Source organism: Trachypithecus francoisi, unplaced genomic scaffold (genome assembly GCF_009764315.1).
Source record: "Trachypithecus francoisi isolate TF-2019V2 unplaced genomic scaffold, Tfra_2.0 Lachesis_group21, whole genome shotgun sequence".
In the NCBI taxonomy this organism is placed as follows: Eukaryota; Metazoa; Chordata; class Mammalia; order Primates; family Cercopithecidae; genus Trachypithecus; species Trachypithecus francoisi.
In genome coordinates this window covers 40665247-40682372 of record NW_022681467.1, presented here as the reverse complement: position 1 = coordinate 40682372, position 17126 = coordinate 40665247, and the positions used below count along the sequence as shown (strand labels likewise).

The 17126-nt window shown below is 38.0% G+C and overlaps 1 protein-coding gene across 1 annotated transcript in view; it reads right to left on the bottom strand.

Moving 5' to 3' along the window:
• Nucleotides 1–17126, bottom strand: part of STK4 (serine/threonine kinase 4) — a 105953-nt gene that overhangs the window by 65081 nt on the left and 23746 nt on the right. Inside the window, exons 6-9 of the mRNA XM_033186524.1 lie at nucleotides 11035–11202; nucleotides 8623–8760; nucleotides 5407–5535; nucleotides 4575–4761 (exon numbers count right to left, since the gene is read on the bottom strand). Coding sequence (XP_033042415.1) covers nucleotides 4575–4761; nucleotides 5407–5535; nucleotides 8623–8760; nucleotides 11035–11202 — 622 coding nt within the window. The remainder of the gene's footprint in view (nucleotides 1–4574; nucleotides 4762–5406; nucleotides 5536–8622; nucleotides 8761–11034; nucleotides 11203–17126) is intronic.

Genomic DNA, 17126 nt, shown 5'->3' with positions numbered 1-17126 from the left:
CATGCTGGTCAGGCTGGTCGTGAGCTCCTGACCTCAAGTGATACACCCACCTCGGCCTCCCAAAGTACTGAGATTACAGGCATGAGCCACTGCATCCCGGACCCTTTTCATTTTAGCTCTAAATATTAACACCCTATTTCATAACGATCAAATAAAATGGAAGAAATTCTTCTTTTAAAAACAAAATGGTTACTTGAAAACGGATAATGGTGAAACTATTTTTCTGCATATTAAGATGAAAGAGAAAATATATAACTTAATATAAAACAGAAAATATGTAAAATTTTCCATCATTTTCACAGTATTACCAATTGTATTCAGTGCCACCAATATATTACTTTGGATGACAGATGTTAGTAATACCAAAATTAACAAAACCCACAACCACACAGTGACAATTTTAACAATTTAACAATTTTAACAAATCTCCTTCAGAAGCTAAAAGATCAAGTATCAAAAATTGGTAAAGAATAGACAAATGAAAGACAATTAGCAACTGATTACTAATTATATAGATTCCTGCACCAAACAATTAGAAAATACATTCTTTCTAAGACACACAAAGCACATTTAACAAAAATTAATAACATGTTAGGCCACAAATGTCTCAAAAAATAACAAAGAATTGATATAACACAGACCACATTCTTCAACCACAATTCTATAAATTAAAATTTTTAAATAAGCAGTTTTTAAAAATCATACACTTGCTATTAAAAAACACTTTTGAATAACTCATGGGTTAAAAAATAAATGTGCATAGCACAAGCACTACACACTGGAAAAAAATATGTACAATATACCACATATGAAAATGTATAGAATACAGCCAAAACAGAACTAAGATAAAAAGTTATAATGTTGATTAAATGTATTAGTAAGCAAGAAAATTAAAAAGCTAATTATTCAAATTTTAAAAAACTACAAAACAACACCAATTAAAGAATTTTTTTTTTTTTTAAATAAAACCTCTTAAACTAAAAACAGATCAAAACTTATCTGTTTTGGATAAGTTTTGTTATCCTGTTAAGGAGTATCGACCAAATTCTGCTGCAAAATCAGACTCGATGGTAAAAACTCCAAAAATTTTCTTTAAAGTGAGCAACATGACAAGAAGGTCCACTACCAGCTCTACTATGCAACACTGTATTGGAGGTCTTAATAAGAAAAAAAACCTTAGCCAGGCTTGGTGGTTCACACCTGTAATCCCAGTACTTTGGGAGGTTGAGGAAGGAGGATTACTTATACCCAGGAGTTCCAGACCAGCCTGGGCAACATAGGGAGATCCCATCTCTACCAAAAAAAAAATTTTAAAAAAAAGTCACGGGTGTGGTGGCACATGCCTGTGGTCCCAGCTACTCAGGTGACTGAGGCAGGAGGATTGCTTGGCCCCAGGAATTCAAGGCTGCAGTGAGCTAGGATCGTGCCACTGCATTCCAGAGTGAGACAGTGCCTCAAAAAAAAAAAAAAATTATATATGAAGATCAAAAGGAAAAACTATAATCATAATTCACAGACAATAAGAGTGTCTCAATTTTTTTAAAAAGGAAATCGCCAGAAAACCTGTTACAAAGAATAAAACAGTCCATAAATATCTATACTAGTTGTCTATAGAAGAAAAATGTTAGAAACAAAAGTTTTTTAAACTACGTCATTTGTAATAGCAACAAATAAGTATCTAAAAATAAATTTAACGAAAAGCTCTAAAACATCTTTGTGGGTACAATTATAAAATTATCTAAGAATATGAAAGATAGATCAAACAGATCAAAAGATAAATAAACCATGTTCATGCACAGAAAGAATTAACACAGAGATGGCAATTCTGCCTAATTAATCTTTGTATCCAATGCAATTAAGTCAAAATTCCAGTAGTATTTTATAAAATTTGATATACTGATCCTAAAATTTATATGGGAGAGGCTGGGTGCAGTGGCTCACGCCTGTAATCCCAGCCCTTTGGGAGGCCAAGGCGGGGGGATCTCGAGGTCAGGAGATTGAGACCATCCTGGCCAACACGGTGAAACCCCATCTCTACTAAAATACAAAACATTAGCCAGGCATGGTGGCATGTGCCTGTAGTCCCAGCTACTCAGGAGGTTGAGGCAGGGGAATCACTTGAACCTAGGAGGCAGAGGTTACAGTGAGCTGAGATTGCGCCACTGCACTCTAGCCCGGTGACAGAGCAAGACTCCATCTCAAAAAAAAATTTATATGGGAGAATAGTGATATAAATTTCAAGAAGTAATCTGTGATGAAAAGAAAAATAAGAAGGGGATGGGAAATCTATTGCAGATAAATGGTCAAAGAAGGACTGAGAAGGTGACAGGACCAAAGACCTGGATAGAGGGAGGAAGCAAGTCTTTTAGATGGAAAAATAAAACAGACTACTAGAGCTCATATTGTAAATAAAAACAAATTCCTGATATATATCAGGAATATATATACTTTTACTGTAATTTACTGTAACATAAGCCTTAATCCTGGCTCCCAACAACTTGACTTAAAATATATATATAGTATGTGTATATATATATTTTTTAAGTCAGTTCTACACAAGAACTTTCAAGTCAGTTCTACATAAGAATTATTAGGTTTTTAAAAAATTTATTCAATTATTCAAGTAAGGCCATTTTAGCTGATTACAGTTTCAAAACTATATGCACGGTACCATGTTACAGAAAAAGAACACCAATTGTGTCAAGTCCACTGAGAAATCTGGGAAGGGAGAGAAAAAGTGACTATTTTGAGATGTTTTAGCTGACTTCTTATTTGAACTTTGCCAAGTATGAGGTATCCAATCTCCCAACTAAATAAAATAAAGACATTGCCCTAGTATCATTGTGGTTACTTAAAATACACTTAAAAATGAATAAATAATGGTCTTGTTCTAGCATAAAGCCTACCTTCATATACAGGGCATTTGTTAACTCAAATGGGAACACAACTATAACCCATTAACTTAATACAGAGCTCCCTCTGCTGGCCTGAAAATGCACAGTGATCCTAACACTGACAAAGACCCTCTCATGTCACTTCAATTTCAATAATGTGTCCTGCTGTTCGGGAAAAAAAAATCTCACCCAAAACACCCTGATGTCATAGCATGTCCTATAAATTAGGACTCTGAAGTCTCCATTACCTTAAGAATCTTTTTTTCCCCTTCCTCCTCTCACTGTTTTTTATGGCCTTAAAAATGAATACGTTTACAAAGCGTTTACTATTTGCTTTTTGGTGAAGTGGGCTGAAATAAGATGGGCAGTGAGTTGATCACTGCTGAAGCTGAGTGATACAGGTGCACAGGGGTCATGATATTATTGTGTAATTGTATGTATGTTTTAAGTTTCCATAATGATAAATTTAAGTAACTCCTAAAACAATAAGGAATTTTTAAAAATCTCAAAATAAGTGGCAAATCTGTAATCCAAAAGTAAGAATTACAAAACCTGCAAAAGACTGTCTGTGAACAAATTTTATTTAATGTTACTCAGACTGTGACTGCTTAGTTTTTAAATAGTTCTCTTCATGATTATAATAAAAGATGCATGTTTCTCATTAGACATGCTAAAACTATCCAAGTTCAGAAACTGAAAAGAATAAACAACTCATTGAATTCGCATTTGAATTATGAAAATCACATTTGGAAAAAAATTCTTTAAATAAAAATGGGCACAATTTCCCTAACACGTGCATACACAACACATGCTAACAGGTCGGCCTAGTTGTATTGCACAGTGATTATAATCATCTACATAATTAAACCCCTTAAGACAAGCAGACGATTTAGCACTCAGAGTCAATGAAAAGAACTAGAGGTCAGTAACTCATTACTGCAAAATGAACATACTTTTAAAACAGAAGGGGAGGAGAAGGGCAATCTAGTACATGGCATTTAGTTGATAATTTGTATATCACCAAACATGGGATTTCTAGGGTGCCTTAATCTTGAGTTTAGGGGATGAAACATAAAGCATCACGAGCACTGAATGACACAAGAATTTCACTCTAAGATAGGAGCTGAACACAAGGTGTTAGGCCTAGTTACAGGCAAAAAAGGATCAGCCAGATATGGAAAGAAGCAGAGACGAGTTTAAACTAAAAGAAACTGGATAGAACTTTTCAACTTGTCCAGTCATCTTTCACTGACTGACAGTGTTGGTAAACTTGCGTTAGACCCAAACTGTCATGAAAATAAACTGAAGATGTATGTACAGTAAATAACTCAGAATGTCATTACACCTTGATAGGAATTATGCATCAAATAATGCATATGCTTCCAAAGATCAAGGTAAGGAAGGAAAATAATGACAACATGCAATGAGAAAATGGCTGTTCTGGTTCAAAAGCAAAATCCTTTCTCACTGTTGATGCTTTCTTGACTTTGACGCCACAGGTCAGCTTTTCCCCTCCCCAAACCTCCTGCCCCCATTGCAAACCTCCAAGTTTTCTACTCCTTCGGTTGTGACAAAAGAAAGAACTCAAAGCTAAGCCTTCATGAACCATGAGAATCTGTCTTCTCTGAAATATGTATGCTTGGTCTGAGAAGTCAGTGGATTTACTTAGATAAGCCTTACTTTTCATAGTTCCTTCCTCTTCCTCATCCTCTGTATTGATCACCATGGTGCCCAGCTGTGACGGCAACGTGTCATCGTGCTCAATCATGGTATTGGCTCCATCAGTCATGGTGCTGGCTACTCGGACAGTGCCCATCTCATCACCCACTGCTCGAACCATCGTGCCAGAATCCATTTCATCCTCTTCCTGCGAACGGATACAATCTCAAATTGGGGCTAATTTGACAAAAGACTTTGAGTTTTCTGAATAGCTACTACTTAGTGAAAATATTTCGACATTTAACACTTATTCAGGTCCTAAACTCTCCTTCCAGAAATGAAAGCACTGTTACTTAAGCAAAGAAGACAAATTTATCCATGTGATAATAAGCAGTGTATCTAACCCTAAAAGAATTCTTCCTCCACTCTTCTTAATAGAGTTTTGCAACATAGATCTAAGAAACTCATGTAAACATCTTTGGAATCTCAGGGTTGTGAGGAAGTCTATAAACGTAAACGCTACATGTTAAGTATGGATTCCAGATTCCCTAAAAGGTTATGAAAAGCCAAATCCCAGACCTGAGCATTCTCTCTCTAAATAAAAAGTTAAATTGAGTAAAAGATGAGGGGGCAAAAGAGTGAAATTTAAAGGTGTTTTAGGAAGCACTGGGAGAAGAACAAGCACAGATACAGCAACCCTCTAGCATGAGTTGGTCCAGGTTAGGACATAGCTATGCTGCAAGAGTCTCCAGCTCCAAGTTGATCCAATACCTCCTACTCATCTTACCTGGTTTGGCAATCATAAAATAACAAGCATCAATGCCTGAGGCCCACAGCAATGGCTGCCACTCACTGAGTTTTCTTCATCGTCCTGGTCCACTTCCCGCTGCTGGGATTCCTGGCGTTTCAGTTTCACATCCATGGCTTCATTAATTAAGTCTCGCAGTATTGACACTCCTTTGGCACTCTTGACAAATGGGTGCTTAAAGAACAAAGTAGAAAATACCGTGGACAATTTATATGGTGACAGTGCCCAAACAGTACCTAGAACACAGTAGGTACTGGATAACATGTGTTGAATCAATCAACGAATCTGATCTTTCTCTTTGTGCTTTGGACAACAGCTAAATCACACTCCCTTTATAACTCTGAGCAGAGCAAATTCAGTCTTTGCCCATCTTTTTCAGCCTGGTTGAAATGCCTATGCCATTTCTCTCTGTCAAATCTAGCGATTCTCAATAGGGAGTATCATCTCCTGGAGGAAGTTGTGTAAACATGTTGGGAACATGTTATAGCTGTCACAATGTTTGGTGAGCACAGATGGCATGGGACACTAGCAATTCTGCAAAGTACAGAACTGTCCGGTACAACAAGGAACTGTGGCAGATTCTGCACATCTTTCAAATGTCTCAGGTTGTGTACACACCTTAGTAGATAATACCAAAAAAATGTTTTCAAGAGATATGCAAAAAGGCCAGTGATTTGGGAGGCGATTTTAGAGAGGGGAGCTTAATAGAATAAAGAAATCATGTAGAAATCACTGAAAAATCTACTCATCTGACTTTCTATGGTAGCATTTCCAACTACACATTTAGGTAAAAAGGATTTTAGTGCAAAAATGCAGTTGCTACAGAAATACTAAAACTGATCATATATATGTAACAGATTTTGACCCAAATATTATTCAATCACCAAAGATACTTGAAACAAAGGGATATTGTTCAATTTCATTAATAAAAATTGCTTTATAAGTTTTTAATATTAATACCACCATATGTTTTTATTATTTGTATTTGTAGCACGTGGTAAGAAATCTATGCTGTGAAAGTTACACATGGAAATTCTTTTTGGGGAATTGCCTATTGTCTTCCAAACTTACTCCAATATTGTCCCCATTGTTTCTTGGCAATCCATTCTCTGCTCTCCATCACCCATCAAAGGATACAAGTTCCAAGTAAGAACTCCAGAGAAGGAAAGTATACCTCAAAATGTGGTCAGATTGCAATACAGGAGATACATTTCCATGACATTTTGTCACTACCCCATCCAGGTAGTAAAAGAATTTGGCAATCCACTTAGAAATAAGACCCAGCTCATTTGCAATAATCTCATATTGCTTTGTTCTTTCCACTTGGAAAAGCTATAAGATCATATCCCACCTTCTGTAATCAGAGACAAATAAATCTGGCCTGTTATTATTTAACATCAGTTTCATGCTAGTGTCCATTCATTCTTTTTACTGTACTTCTTAAATGGCGTAGTTTCTGATTTTCTTTCTTTCTTTCTTTCTTTTTTTTTTTGAGATGGAGTCTTGCTCTGTTGCCCAGGCTAGAGTGCAGTGGCACAATCTCAGCTCACTGTAACCTCTGCCTCCAGGGTTCAAGCGCTTCTCCTGACTCAGCCTCCTGCTGGGATTACAGGCATATGCCACTATGCCCAGCTAATTTTTGTATTTTTTTAGTAGAGATGGGGATTCACCATGTTGGCCACGCTGGTCTCGATCTCCTGACCTCAAGTGATCCACCTGCCTCAGCCTCCCAAAGTGCTGGGATTACAGGCATGAGCCACTGTGCGCGGCTAGTTTCTGATTTTCTTACAGCTCTTAAATATAAACTCATTCATGATGCCAGGCACAGGTATCTATTTCATTATGTCTGCAAACTGGGTCAGGCAGAATTATTTGCAAATTGAAAGTCATATTATTTCATTATAAATTATCTTTATTTTTCTCCATCACATCACAGACAATATTGATTCTTTTTAAATTACGGGCATAAAAAGGTTTTATTATATGTGAGTTTCATTCCAAAAAAGTAATGAGAGTTTTTAAATACACACATTGGCTATAAAAAGGGGACACTGGGTCTGAAATGGCTGCAAATGATTGGCCTAGCCCAATTATAATAGCCGATATTTATCAAGTTCATACCATACTGTCTTCAGTACATGTGAACATTGTTCAAAGTAACACACATTGTATCATTTAATCATCGCAACACGTGAGGCAGGTACTGTATCCCCATTTTATAGATTACAAAACTAAAAGAACAGAGAAGTTACTTGCCCAAGATCACAAAGCTAGTAAATAGGGAGCCAGGATTCAAACCTGGGCAATCTGACCAGGATCCAAGCTCCTAATCACTAAGCATACTGTCTGCCACATCCCACCTATCCTCCTAGGGCCAGGCCTAGAAGCTACCTACTCCAGGAAAGCACTTTTTGCATCTCCAGTCCAAAGAGGCCTTCTCCCACCCTGAACTACAACAGTACCCACCACTGATCTTAATTCTTTGTCGGACTCAGGTAGACTTGATGGTACCCCTGCTTTGGAATAAAAAAGACTCAAGTTCTAATACTGACTGTGCTATTTACCAGCTGAGGGACCCTAAATAAGTAAACCTCCCCAAGCTTCCGTTTTCTTCATCTATAAAACTGAACTAATACCCACCCTTCACAAGGTCTATGTAATGATTAAATGGCACATGTGCAAAGTACGTGGCGCACAGCAGACACTCACTAAATGTCAATTCCCTTTCTCTAATCCCATATTGCCCTGTATTTTCTTGCATTATTGTCTTGTTCGATGATTTAACATTCTTTTCCATGTCTTTTCCACTCAAATAGATGTGAACCTCCGTAGAGGTAGGCAATGTCTTAAACTTCTTTTACTTTGTTTTTTGAGATAGCATCTCACTCTATTGCTCAGGCTGGAATGCAGCAGTGCAATCATGCCTCACTGCAGGCTCAACCTCCTGGGATCAAGAGATTCTCCCACCTCCCACCTCAGCCTTCCAGGTAGCTGGAACTACAGGCATACGCCACCACACCTGGCTAATTTTTTGCATTCTTTTTGTAGAGACATGGTTTCACCATGCTGGCTGGCCTCCAACTCCTGGGCTCAAGCAATATACCTGCCTCAGCCTCCCAAAGTGCTAGGATTACAGGCATGAGCCACTGCACCCAGCCTGCCTTCTACTTCTTTACTATCTCCACGTAGGTGACCTCATGGCATCTTTTGGTCAGTGTGTAAATGAAATGGAGCGAGGCGGCATCAGAGGGTGATTCATACCTGCAGGAGCTGAGTGGCTGTGGCTCTCTGCTCAGGACTCTTTACAAGACACTGTTTCACAAAATCTGTAAAGTTATCTGACCACAGCTCTGGTTTTCGGAATGTGGGAGGAGGATTTGTAGGAATCATGAAGATTGCCTGGTTAGAACAAACAAACAAACAAAAAGATCTGGTAAAATAAAAGTAATGCTCCAATAAAAAAAAAAATACATCTAGAATTACATTTGAAGCTTAGTAAATAATTTTTCACTCATCCACTGAGAAGCTCACCCAAATTCCAACAAAAGTCTAAGCATTTGCAAGTACAAAGCCTGATGGTTAAAGAACCTGATATATCTCCCTCTCTCCTCTTCCCTCTCTCATATATGGGTCTTGTTCCCTAAACCTCACAACATCAATCAAGCTTTATTATTATTATTATTCTGGCAACCACAGTACATTGCCTTTCAAAGTAGAAAGGCGAGACAGAAGAGTATCTATATCCTAAAGATAACCCTGGCCCCATGGTTGTCAAGTTTCCCTGCCTCTTAAAAGTTATTACCACCCCCAGATGTCAGCAGCAACTACACAATAAAGTTATTAACCAGAAGTCCCAAAAATCACAATGGGGTCATTAGCTTCCAGACTAAGCTAAATCAACATATGTGTGAGGGGGAAAAATTAAAAATTGGCCAATTATGTTGCAGTTACATTATACTATTTCCAAAAATAAGACTATTATTTATTAAATTTCCAATTTTAAAAAAGCTATGTTTTTTGAAAAGTAAAACACTATACAAATAAGCACCTTAAATTATATATATATATATATATATATATATATATTTTTTTTTTTTTTTTTTTTTTGAGACAGAGTCTCGCTCTGTCGCCCAGGCTGGAGTGCAGTGGCCGGATCTCAGCTCACTGCAAGCTCCGCCTCCCGGGTTTACGCCATTCTCTCGCCTCAGCCTCCCGAGTAGCTGGGACTACAGGCGCCGCCACCTCGCCCGGCTAATTTTTTGTATTTTTTTAGTAGAGACGGGGTTTCACCGTGTTAGCCAGGATGGTCTCGATCTCCTGACCTCGTGATCCGCCCGTCTCGGCCTCCCAAAGTGCTGGGATTACAGGCTTGAGCCACCGCGCCCGGCCAAATTATATTATTTAAATCTAAAATTGTAACTAGTAAATCTCCTCGCTCCTTCTCCCAAAAAGAGGGAGGACTTATCTCGGGAACATGAATTTTTGTAAGTCTCTTAATAGGAGGATTAATTAATCAGAGAAGAGGAAGAGCTGGGGTAGGGAAGGATGGAGAGGACCACAGAGGCCCTGAGGAAGGCAGGGTTGGAGGCAGGTGTTACAACAGTGCTATGATGAAGGGTTCTGGGACAGTTAAGCCTGGGAACTGCTTAGGGTGTCAGCACTGGAAGAGCTGCACTGGAGATGCATTCTATGGGCCCTTAACATTCTAGCAGGAGATAGAGGTTGGAGAGTACACAGTCTCCAGATGAAGAGAATCTGGGGATCTACAAGCCAGAACTTACAAATTCAAACACCTATAGGGGCCAGGCAGAAGAAAGACAAAAAATGAACAAGGCTGGGTTTCAGTGACATGAGTTCAAAAACACAGTTTGCTTTCTTCTTAACACTATTATAAGAAACATATTAGAGAAATACTGTAATAAGTGGCAGCTGATACTTGGTGACACAACAGGGAATCATGGAGACTGATAAAGTAGAAAGTTCATACTCTGTATAAAGGAGACAACCACTAGTCAGCTCTAGTGAGAATGCTGACATGGTAAAAAGTGGTTGTCCAAACTATTCAAAGTGAATGAGTGAGTGAGTGAGAGTGTGTGTGTGTGAGAGAGAGACAGAGACAGTGTAGCACAAATCAAACTAAGCATTTCTATGGCCTACGTCCTGCCAGAGGGCTATCAATACACAACCTCTGGAATGGATAGGAGTGGAACACACTTAATGACTACAACTAGAGTCAGTAGAGGTATATCATCTATAGTGACATGAATTACACATAATTCATTTATTGTTTGCAACCTAATCAAGTAAGGTATTGAACTAATTTTTTTTTTTTTTTTTGAGAGTCTCAATCTCTTGTCCAGGCAGTGTCACAATCTTGGCTCACTGCAACCTCTGCCTCCGCAGTTCAAGCGATTCTCATGCCTCAGCCTCCCAAGCAGCTGGTATTACAGTCACAAGCCACCACACCCAGCTAATTTTTATATTTTTAGTAGAGACAGGGTTTCACCATGTTGGCCAGGCTGGTCTTAAACTCCTGACCTCAGGTGATCCATCCACCTCAGCCTCCCAAAGTGCTGGGATTACAGGTGTGAGCCACAACGCCTGGCTTGAACTCAACTTTTTAATGATGATCAGTAACTAACCATGCCACTGGCTTTCTGTCTACTTCCTTACCCTCATTGGATGGATATCAGCATAAGGGGGCTTTCCTTCAGCCATTTCTATGGCAGTTATTCCCAGGGACCAGATGTCTGCTACACAGTTGTATCCAATTTCCTGAATCACTTCTGGAGCCATCCAAAATGGTGTTCCTATCACTGTATTCCGCTTGGCCATGGTATCCTAAAATAGAAAGGGAGAGAGACCAACACTAAGCTTAAAACTACTGAGATGTCCACAGAGGAAGTCTACAGAAAAAAAAAAAAAAAGAAGGAAAAAAAACATACTGAGAAAAAGAGGCTTTTCCAACAATAAAAAAATGCCTTGTACTTGAAATACATATAAAAACCATACTCTGAGCATGATAAAGCAGGCACAGAAGAAATTCAAATGACAAAGAAACACAAAAAGATTCTCAATTATTAAAACACAAACTAAGATTGACAAAAAATTTTAAATTAATAATGCTGATAATAGCATAGAAAATCAGGCACTGAAATACAATGTTACTGCAGTATAAACTGGTACATTTTAGTATGCAAGTTGGCAATATTTATTCAACTTTTAAATATTCACATCCTTTGATCCAAATCTATTTCTTGAAATCTATCTTATGTTCAAGTGTTCCAAACTATATGCACAAAGATTGTAGAAATGTCTGTAATGGGGGGATGAGGAGGAAAAGGAAACAACTCAAATGACCATCAAAAGATAAGAAGTTAAATATGATAGATGACCATATACTGAAACACCACATTAAAAAGAAAAAAAATGAAGATATATACCTTTTCCTAGCATGGAAAAAATGCACAACATACATTATTACAAAGCAAAAAAAAGTTGTAAAATTATATATAATATAGCCCTGTTTTTGTAAAAGGAATATATATACAATAATGATGATCACAACAATAATAAAACAATTACCAATAATAAGAAATGTTGTTATATCATAGTACAAAAAATCTGGAGTAATATATACCAAATTATTAATAATAGTTTTATCTAGTAGGCAGAATCACTAAAGGTTTTTACCCTCTATCCTGTATATACATCTGTAACATTCTGAAGGTTTACATGAGCATACATATGCAGTAAAAAAATTAAAAAATTGATATATAAAAAATAATATACAAAATATCTTAGTTTGTGGCCTAAAGAAGAATATGTGGATATAGTACACATTACGGTAAATAACCACTTGCACACTTTCTCAGGATAGCATGGCCCTACTGAAAGAGAACCTCCCTACAGTTCCTATGCTTTAGCAAAAGAAGGAATTTTTCTTTTTCTTTTTTTTTGAGAAAGAGTTTTGATCTTTTGCCCAGGCTAGAGTGAAGAGGCATATCTCAGCTCACTGCAACCTCCGCCCCTGGGGTTCAAGCAACTCTCCAGACTCAGCCTCCTATGTAGCTGGGATTATAGGCACCCACCACCATGCCCAACTAATTTTAGTATTTTTAGTAGAGACAAGGTCTCACCACGTTGGTCAGGCTGGTCTCGAACTCCTGACCTCAGGTGATCCACCTGCCTTGGCCTCCCAAAGGGGATTACAGGCATGAGCCACCACGCCCAGCAAAAGAAGGATTTTTAAACAGAACTAAATACAAGAAAAGACTTCCAATCATCATCACTGATATTCCTTCTGAAATGTCTGTGACTTAGGTTATGCCAGTCAGAAGCAAATGACAGGTCATTTAAATCAATCTCATTGTCAGTCCTATGTAAAAAATTAACACAGGAACTAACTTACTGCTTAGTCATTTCCTTAGCTCTGAAACTTCAAATTTGCAGGGGTGTTTTCAAATGGTGGCAGTCAAAGTTGTTTTCACTGGATTATTTCAATTAGAAATGATTACTTGCATAGCTAGAAAGTTTTTGAAAATTATTAAGAGTAATGATTGTACACTAATCCCACTTAGATTTGTATTATAAAGTTATATTAGCACAATAGCATAGCAATAAAAAACATAAAGTTCGGAAGTTGACTACGGCATATGTGTATATATGTATGTGTGTGTGTGTATATATATCATATATATGTGCTATATAAAACCTGTTATATATATATAAGCACACATATACATGTTATATATATATAGCACACACATATGATATGATTTATGATTAAAATGTCATTTAAAATCAGCAAGCAAAGAACAGATTATGAAAAAAAAGCACTGGGAATCTAGTTAGTCATTTGTAGAACTCTACACTTAAATGCCTACCTTATACTTTCACCAAAATAAGCTCAAATAAGTTGAAATTTTAAACATAAAAAACAAAGCCCAAATAATACTTTTAAAAAGTACATTAGATGGCCAGGCATGGTGGCTAACACCTATAATCCCAGCACTTTGGGAGGCAGAGGAGGGCAGATTGCCTGAGCTCAGGAGTTCAAAATCAGCCTGGGCAACATAGCAAAATCCCATCTCTACTAAAAGTACAAAAAATCAGCCGGGTGTGGTAGCAGGCACCTGTAATCCCAGCTACTCGGGAGGCTGAAGCACGAGAATCGCTTGAACCCGGGAGGCAGAGGTTACAGTGAGCCAAGATTGTGCTACTGTCCTCTAGCCTGGGTGACAGAGCAAGACTGTCACAAAAAAAAAAAAAAGTACATTAGCCAGACATGATGGTGCACGCCTGTAGTCCTAGCTTCTCGGGAGGCTAAGGTGGAAGGATCACTTGAGCCCAGAAGTTCAAGATTATAGAGAGCTACAATCATGCCACTGCACTCTAGCCTGGGCAACAGAGCAGGTGTGGTGGCTCATACCTCTAATCCCAAACAGGGAGAGCCCATCTCTACAAAAAAATTTAAAACTTTAACTGGGCAAAGTGGCACACACCTGTAGTCCTAGCTACTTGGGAGGGGAGCCTGACGCAAGAGGATCGCTTAGGCCCAGGAGTTTAAGACCAAAATGAGCCATGAACATGCCACTGTACTGCAGCCTGGGTGCCAGGGCAAGACCTTGTCTCAAAAAAACAAAATAAAATAATTTTAAAAAACTATAAACTGTTCTATAATGTTAAGGAGAAAAGGGTTTTTTAAGCATGACATTAAAGACAGAAACCATAAGATAAAAAGTAGATGGATTTTTCTATATAAAATTTGGAAACGTAGCATTTTTTTAAAAAAGTCATAATCAAAATTAAAAGACAACTAGTAAACTAGAAGATATTTCACCATATAAAAAAAAGAAGTAACAATTTTAACAAATTTTTTCAGTTTTGGTTTATCTTTTTTTTTTTTTTTTTTTTTTTTGAGACGGAGTCTCGCTCTGTCGCCCAGGCTGGAGTGCAGTGGCCGGATCTCAGCTCACTGCAAGCTCCGCCTCCCGGGTTTACGCCCTTCTCTCGCCTCAGCCTCCCGAGTAGCTGGGACTACAGGCGCCCGCCATCTCGCCCGGCTAATTTTTTGTATATTTTAGTAGAGACGGGGTTTCACCGTGTTAGCCAGGATGGTCTCGATCTCCTGACCTCGTGATCCGCCCGTCTCGGCCTCCCAAAGTGCTGGGATTACAGGCTTGAGCCACCGCGCCCGGCGGTTTATCTTTTTTAATAGATTTATTTAAAAGATGCAACACTCAGTCAGGCACAATGGCTCAAACCTATAATCCCAGCACTTTGGCATGCCAAGGGGGGCAGATTGCTTGAGCTTAGGAGTTTGAGACCAGCCTGGGCAACATGGTGAAACCATGTCTCTACAAACACTACTAAAAATTAGCGGGGGGTGGTGGTGCGTGTCTGTAGTCCCAGCTACCCAGGAGGCCAAGGTAGGGGGATCACTTGAGCCTGGTGGTTGAGGCTGCAGTGAGCCGTGATCATGTAACTACACTCCAGCCTGGGTGACAGAGCAAGAACCTGTCTCCAAAAAAAAAAAAAAAAGGTCCAACATTCAATTAGCAAAACTGACACACACAAAAATGAACATTTACAAACAAATTGTTACAAACGGCCAATAATCAAATGCAAAAATATGTGAATTGCTTTGAGAAATAACAAGGAAGATACAAGTTACTGCCCATTCAGCATTAGCAAATATGAGGGGAAAAGAGCACATTTATATACTGAAGTTGGAAACTGAAATTGTTCACTTCTAGAAGAAATTCAGCACTTATGCGTCAAAAGCACTTTGCCAATACACATTCATCTATTTTCTGACCCTTACATTATCCCTTAGGATAATGTAAGGAAATTATCCTAAGGATTTACTCAAGGAAATGCTGCAAAATTTAGTTGCAGGAATGTTAATCACAGAATTTGTGCTTATAGTGGTGGGAAAACTCTAAGCAAACTTAATGGCGCCCAACGTCCAACTATAGGGAAAGAGTTAAATAAATCATGCTATATCCATACAATGAAATACCCCTGTTGCCACCAGAAATAATATTACAGTCTTGGGTAAAGATGACAGCTTGGGCAAATACATTTTACTTTCACTCTCTCTCAAAACTCACTCAAAAAGATACTAAAAAGATTGTTTTTTAAGAATAAATCTAGAAGAATAAAAAAACAAAGGAGAAAACAACCATAGCCACAAAATTTTAAAAGCTGGAGAGCAAGTGGCCCAGTAGTAACTAACTGAACAGACTATAAGATGGAATCCTGAGTCAGTTGCCAGGAAAACTAGGAAACAACCTGATTTTAACACCAACCCCTCCAAAAGGCTTAGAAATTGGTGTCATCAAGTAGAGAAAAGAGGGGTGAAAATGGACATCCAAATAGGAAGCCTGGGTTGAAAGAGTTAAGAAGCAGCTAAGCACCCTAAACCCTCCTCTCCCATCAAGCAACTAGTGGGCTTCCCTCGCCCCACTCTGGCATTAGACTGGAGGTATACTCTCTGGGGAGTGAAACCCAGGATCTCTAGACTATAGAGAGTGTGGGTGGTCTTGTGAATCAGGAGCATTAAATGAGCATTAACAGCTAACAATCCCCACCGCCACTACTTCCCAGAAGGCTGCCACCAAGGCCTACAGCCTCTAGAGAAGAGACCTGAGAGAGGCCTAAACTTAGTAGTACTGGAGGTTCCACAACCAAACAGCCAAGTCAGATCATCTTATACTACAGTTTGAGTTTATTTTAGTGAAAGAAAAAAAAAAATCTCCTTTTTTTTTTTAACAAAACATACATGCTCACAGTTCATTTAAAAAAAAAAAAAAGTACAGCAAGGTGCCAGGACACAAGATAATGTACAAAAATCAATTGTATGTTACACTAGCAATGAACAATCTGAAAATAAGGCAAATCCATTTAAAATAGCATCAAAAAGTACAAACTACTTAGGAATGAATTTAACCAAATACATGCAAAACTTGTACACTGCAAATTATAAAACACTGCTAAAAGAATTAAAGAAAATAGAAATAAATGGAAAGACAGCTTATGTTCATAGATTGGAAGACAATATTGCCAAAATGACAGTATTTTCAAGCTGATTTAAGATTCAAAACAATGTCTACCAAAATCCCAATGGCCTTTTCTGCAGAAATTGACAAGCTGATGCTAAAATGTATGTGGAAATACAAGGGACCCAGAATAGCCAAAACAATCTTGAAATAGAAGGACAAAGTTGGAACACTCACACTTAACCAATTTCAAAACTTACTTCAAACTTACAGTAATCAAGAGAGCATAGAACTGGTGCAAGGACAGACATATAGGTCAATGGAAGAGAACTGAAGGCATAGAAATAAACTCACACATTTCAAGAAAGAAAAAACAGTCTTTTCAACAAATGTTGGAGCAACTACATATCAACATGTAAAAAGAATGAAATTGGATTCCTATCTCACACCATGAAAACTAACTCAAAACAGATTACAGATCTAAACATAAGAGCTAGAACTATTAAACACTTCAGAGAAATCATAGGAGTAAATCTTCATGACCCTGCATTAGGTAATGATTTCTTAGATGTGACACCCAGAAGCACAAGCGACAAAAGAAAAAAGAAATTGGACATGACCAAAATTTTAAAATTTTGTATTTCAAAGGACACCTTCAAGATAACCCAGGATGAGAGAAAATATTTGCAAATCATGTACATAAGGGACTTATATCTAAAATATATAAAGAACTTTTAAAATTCAACACTAACAAGGTAAAAA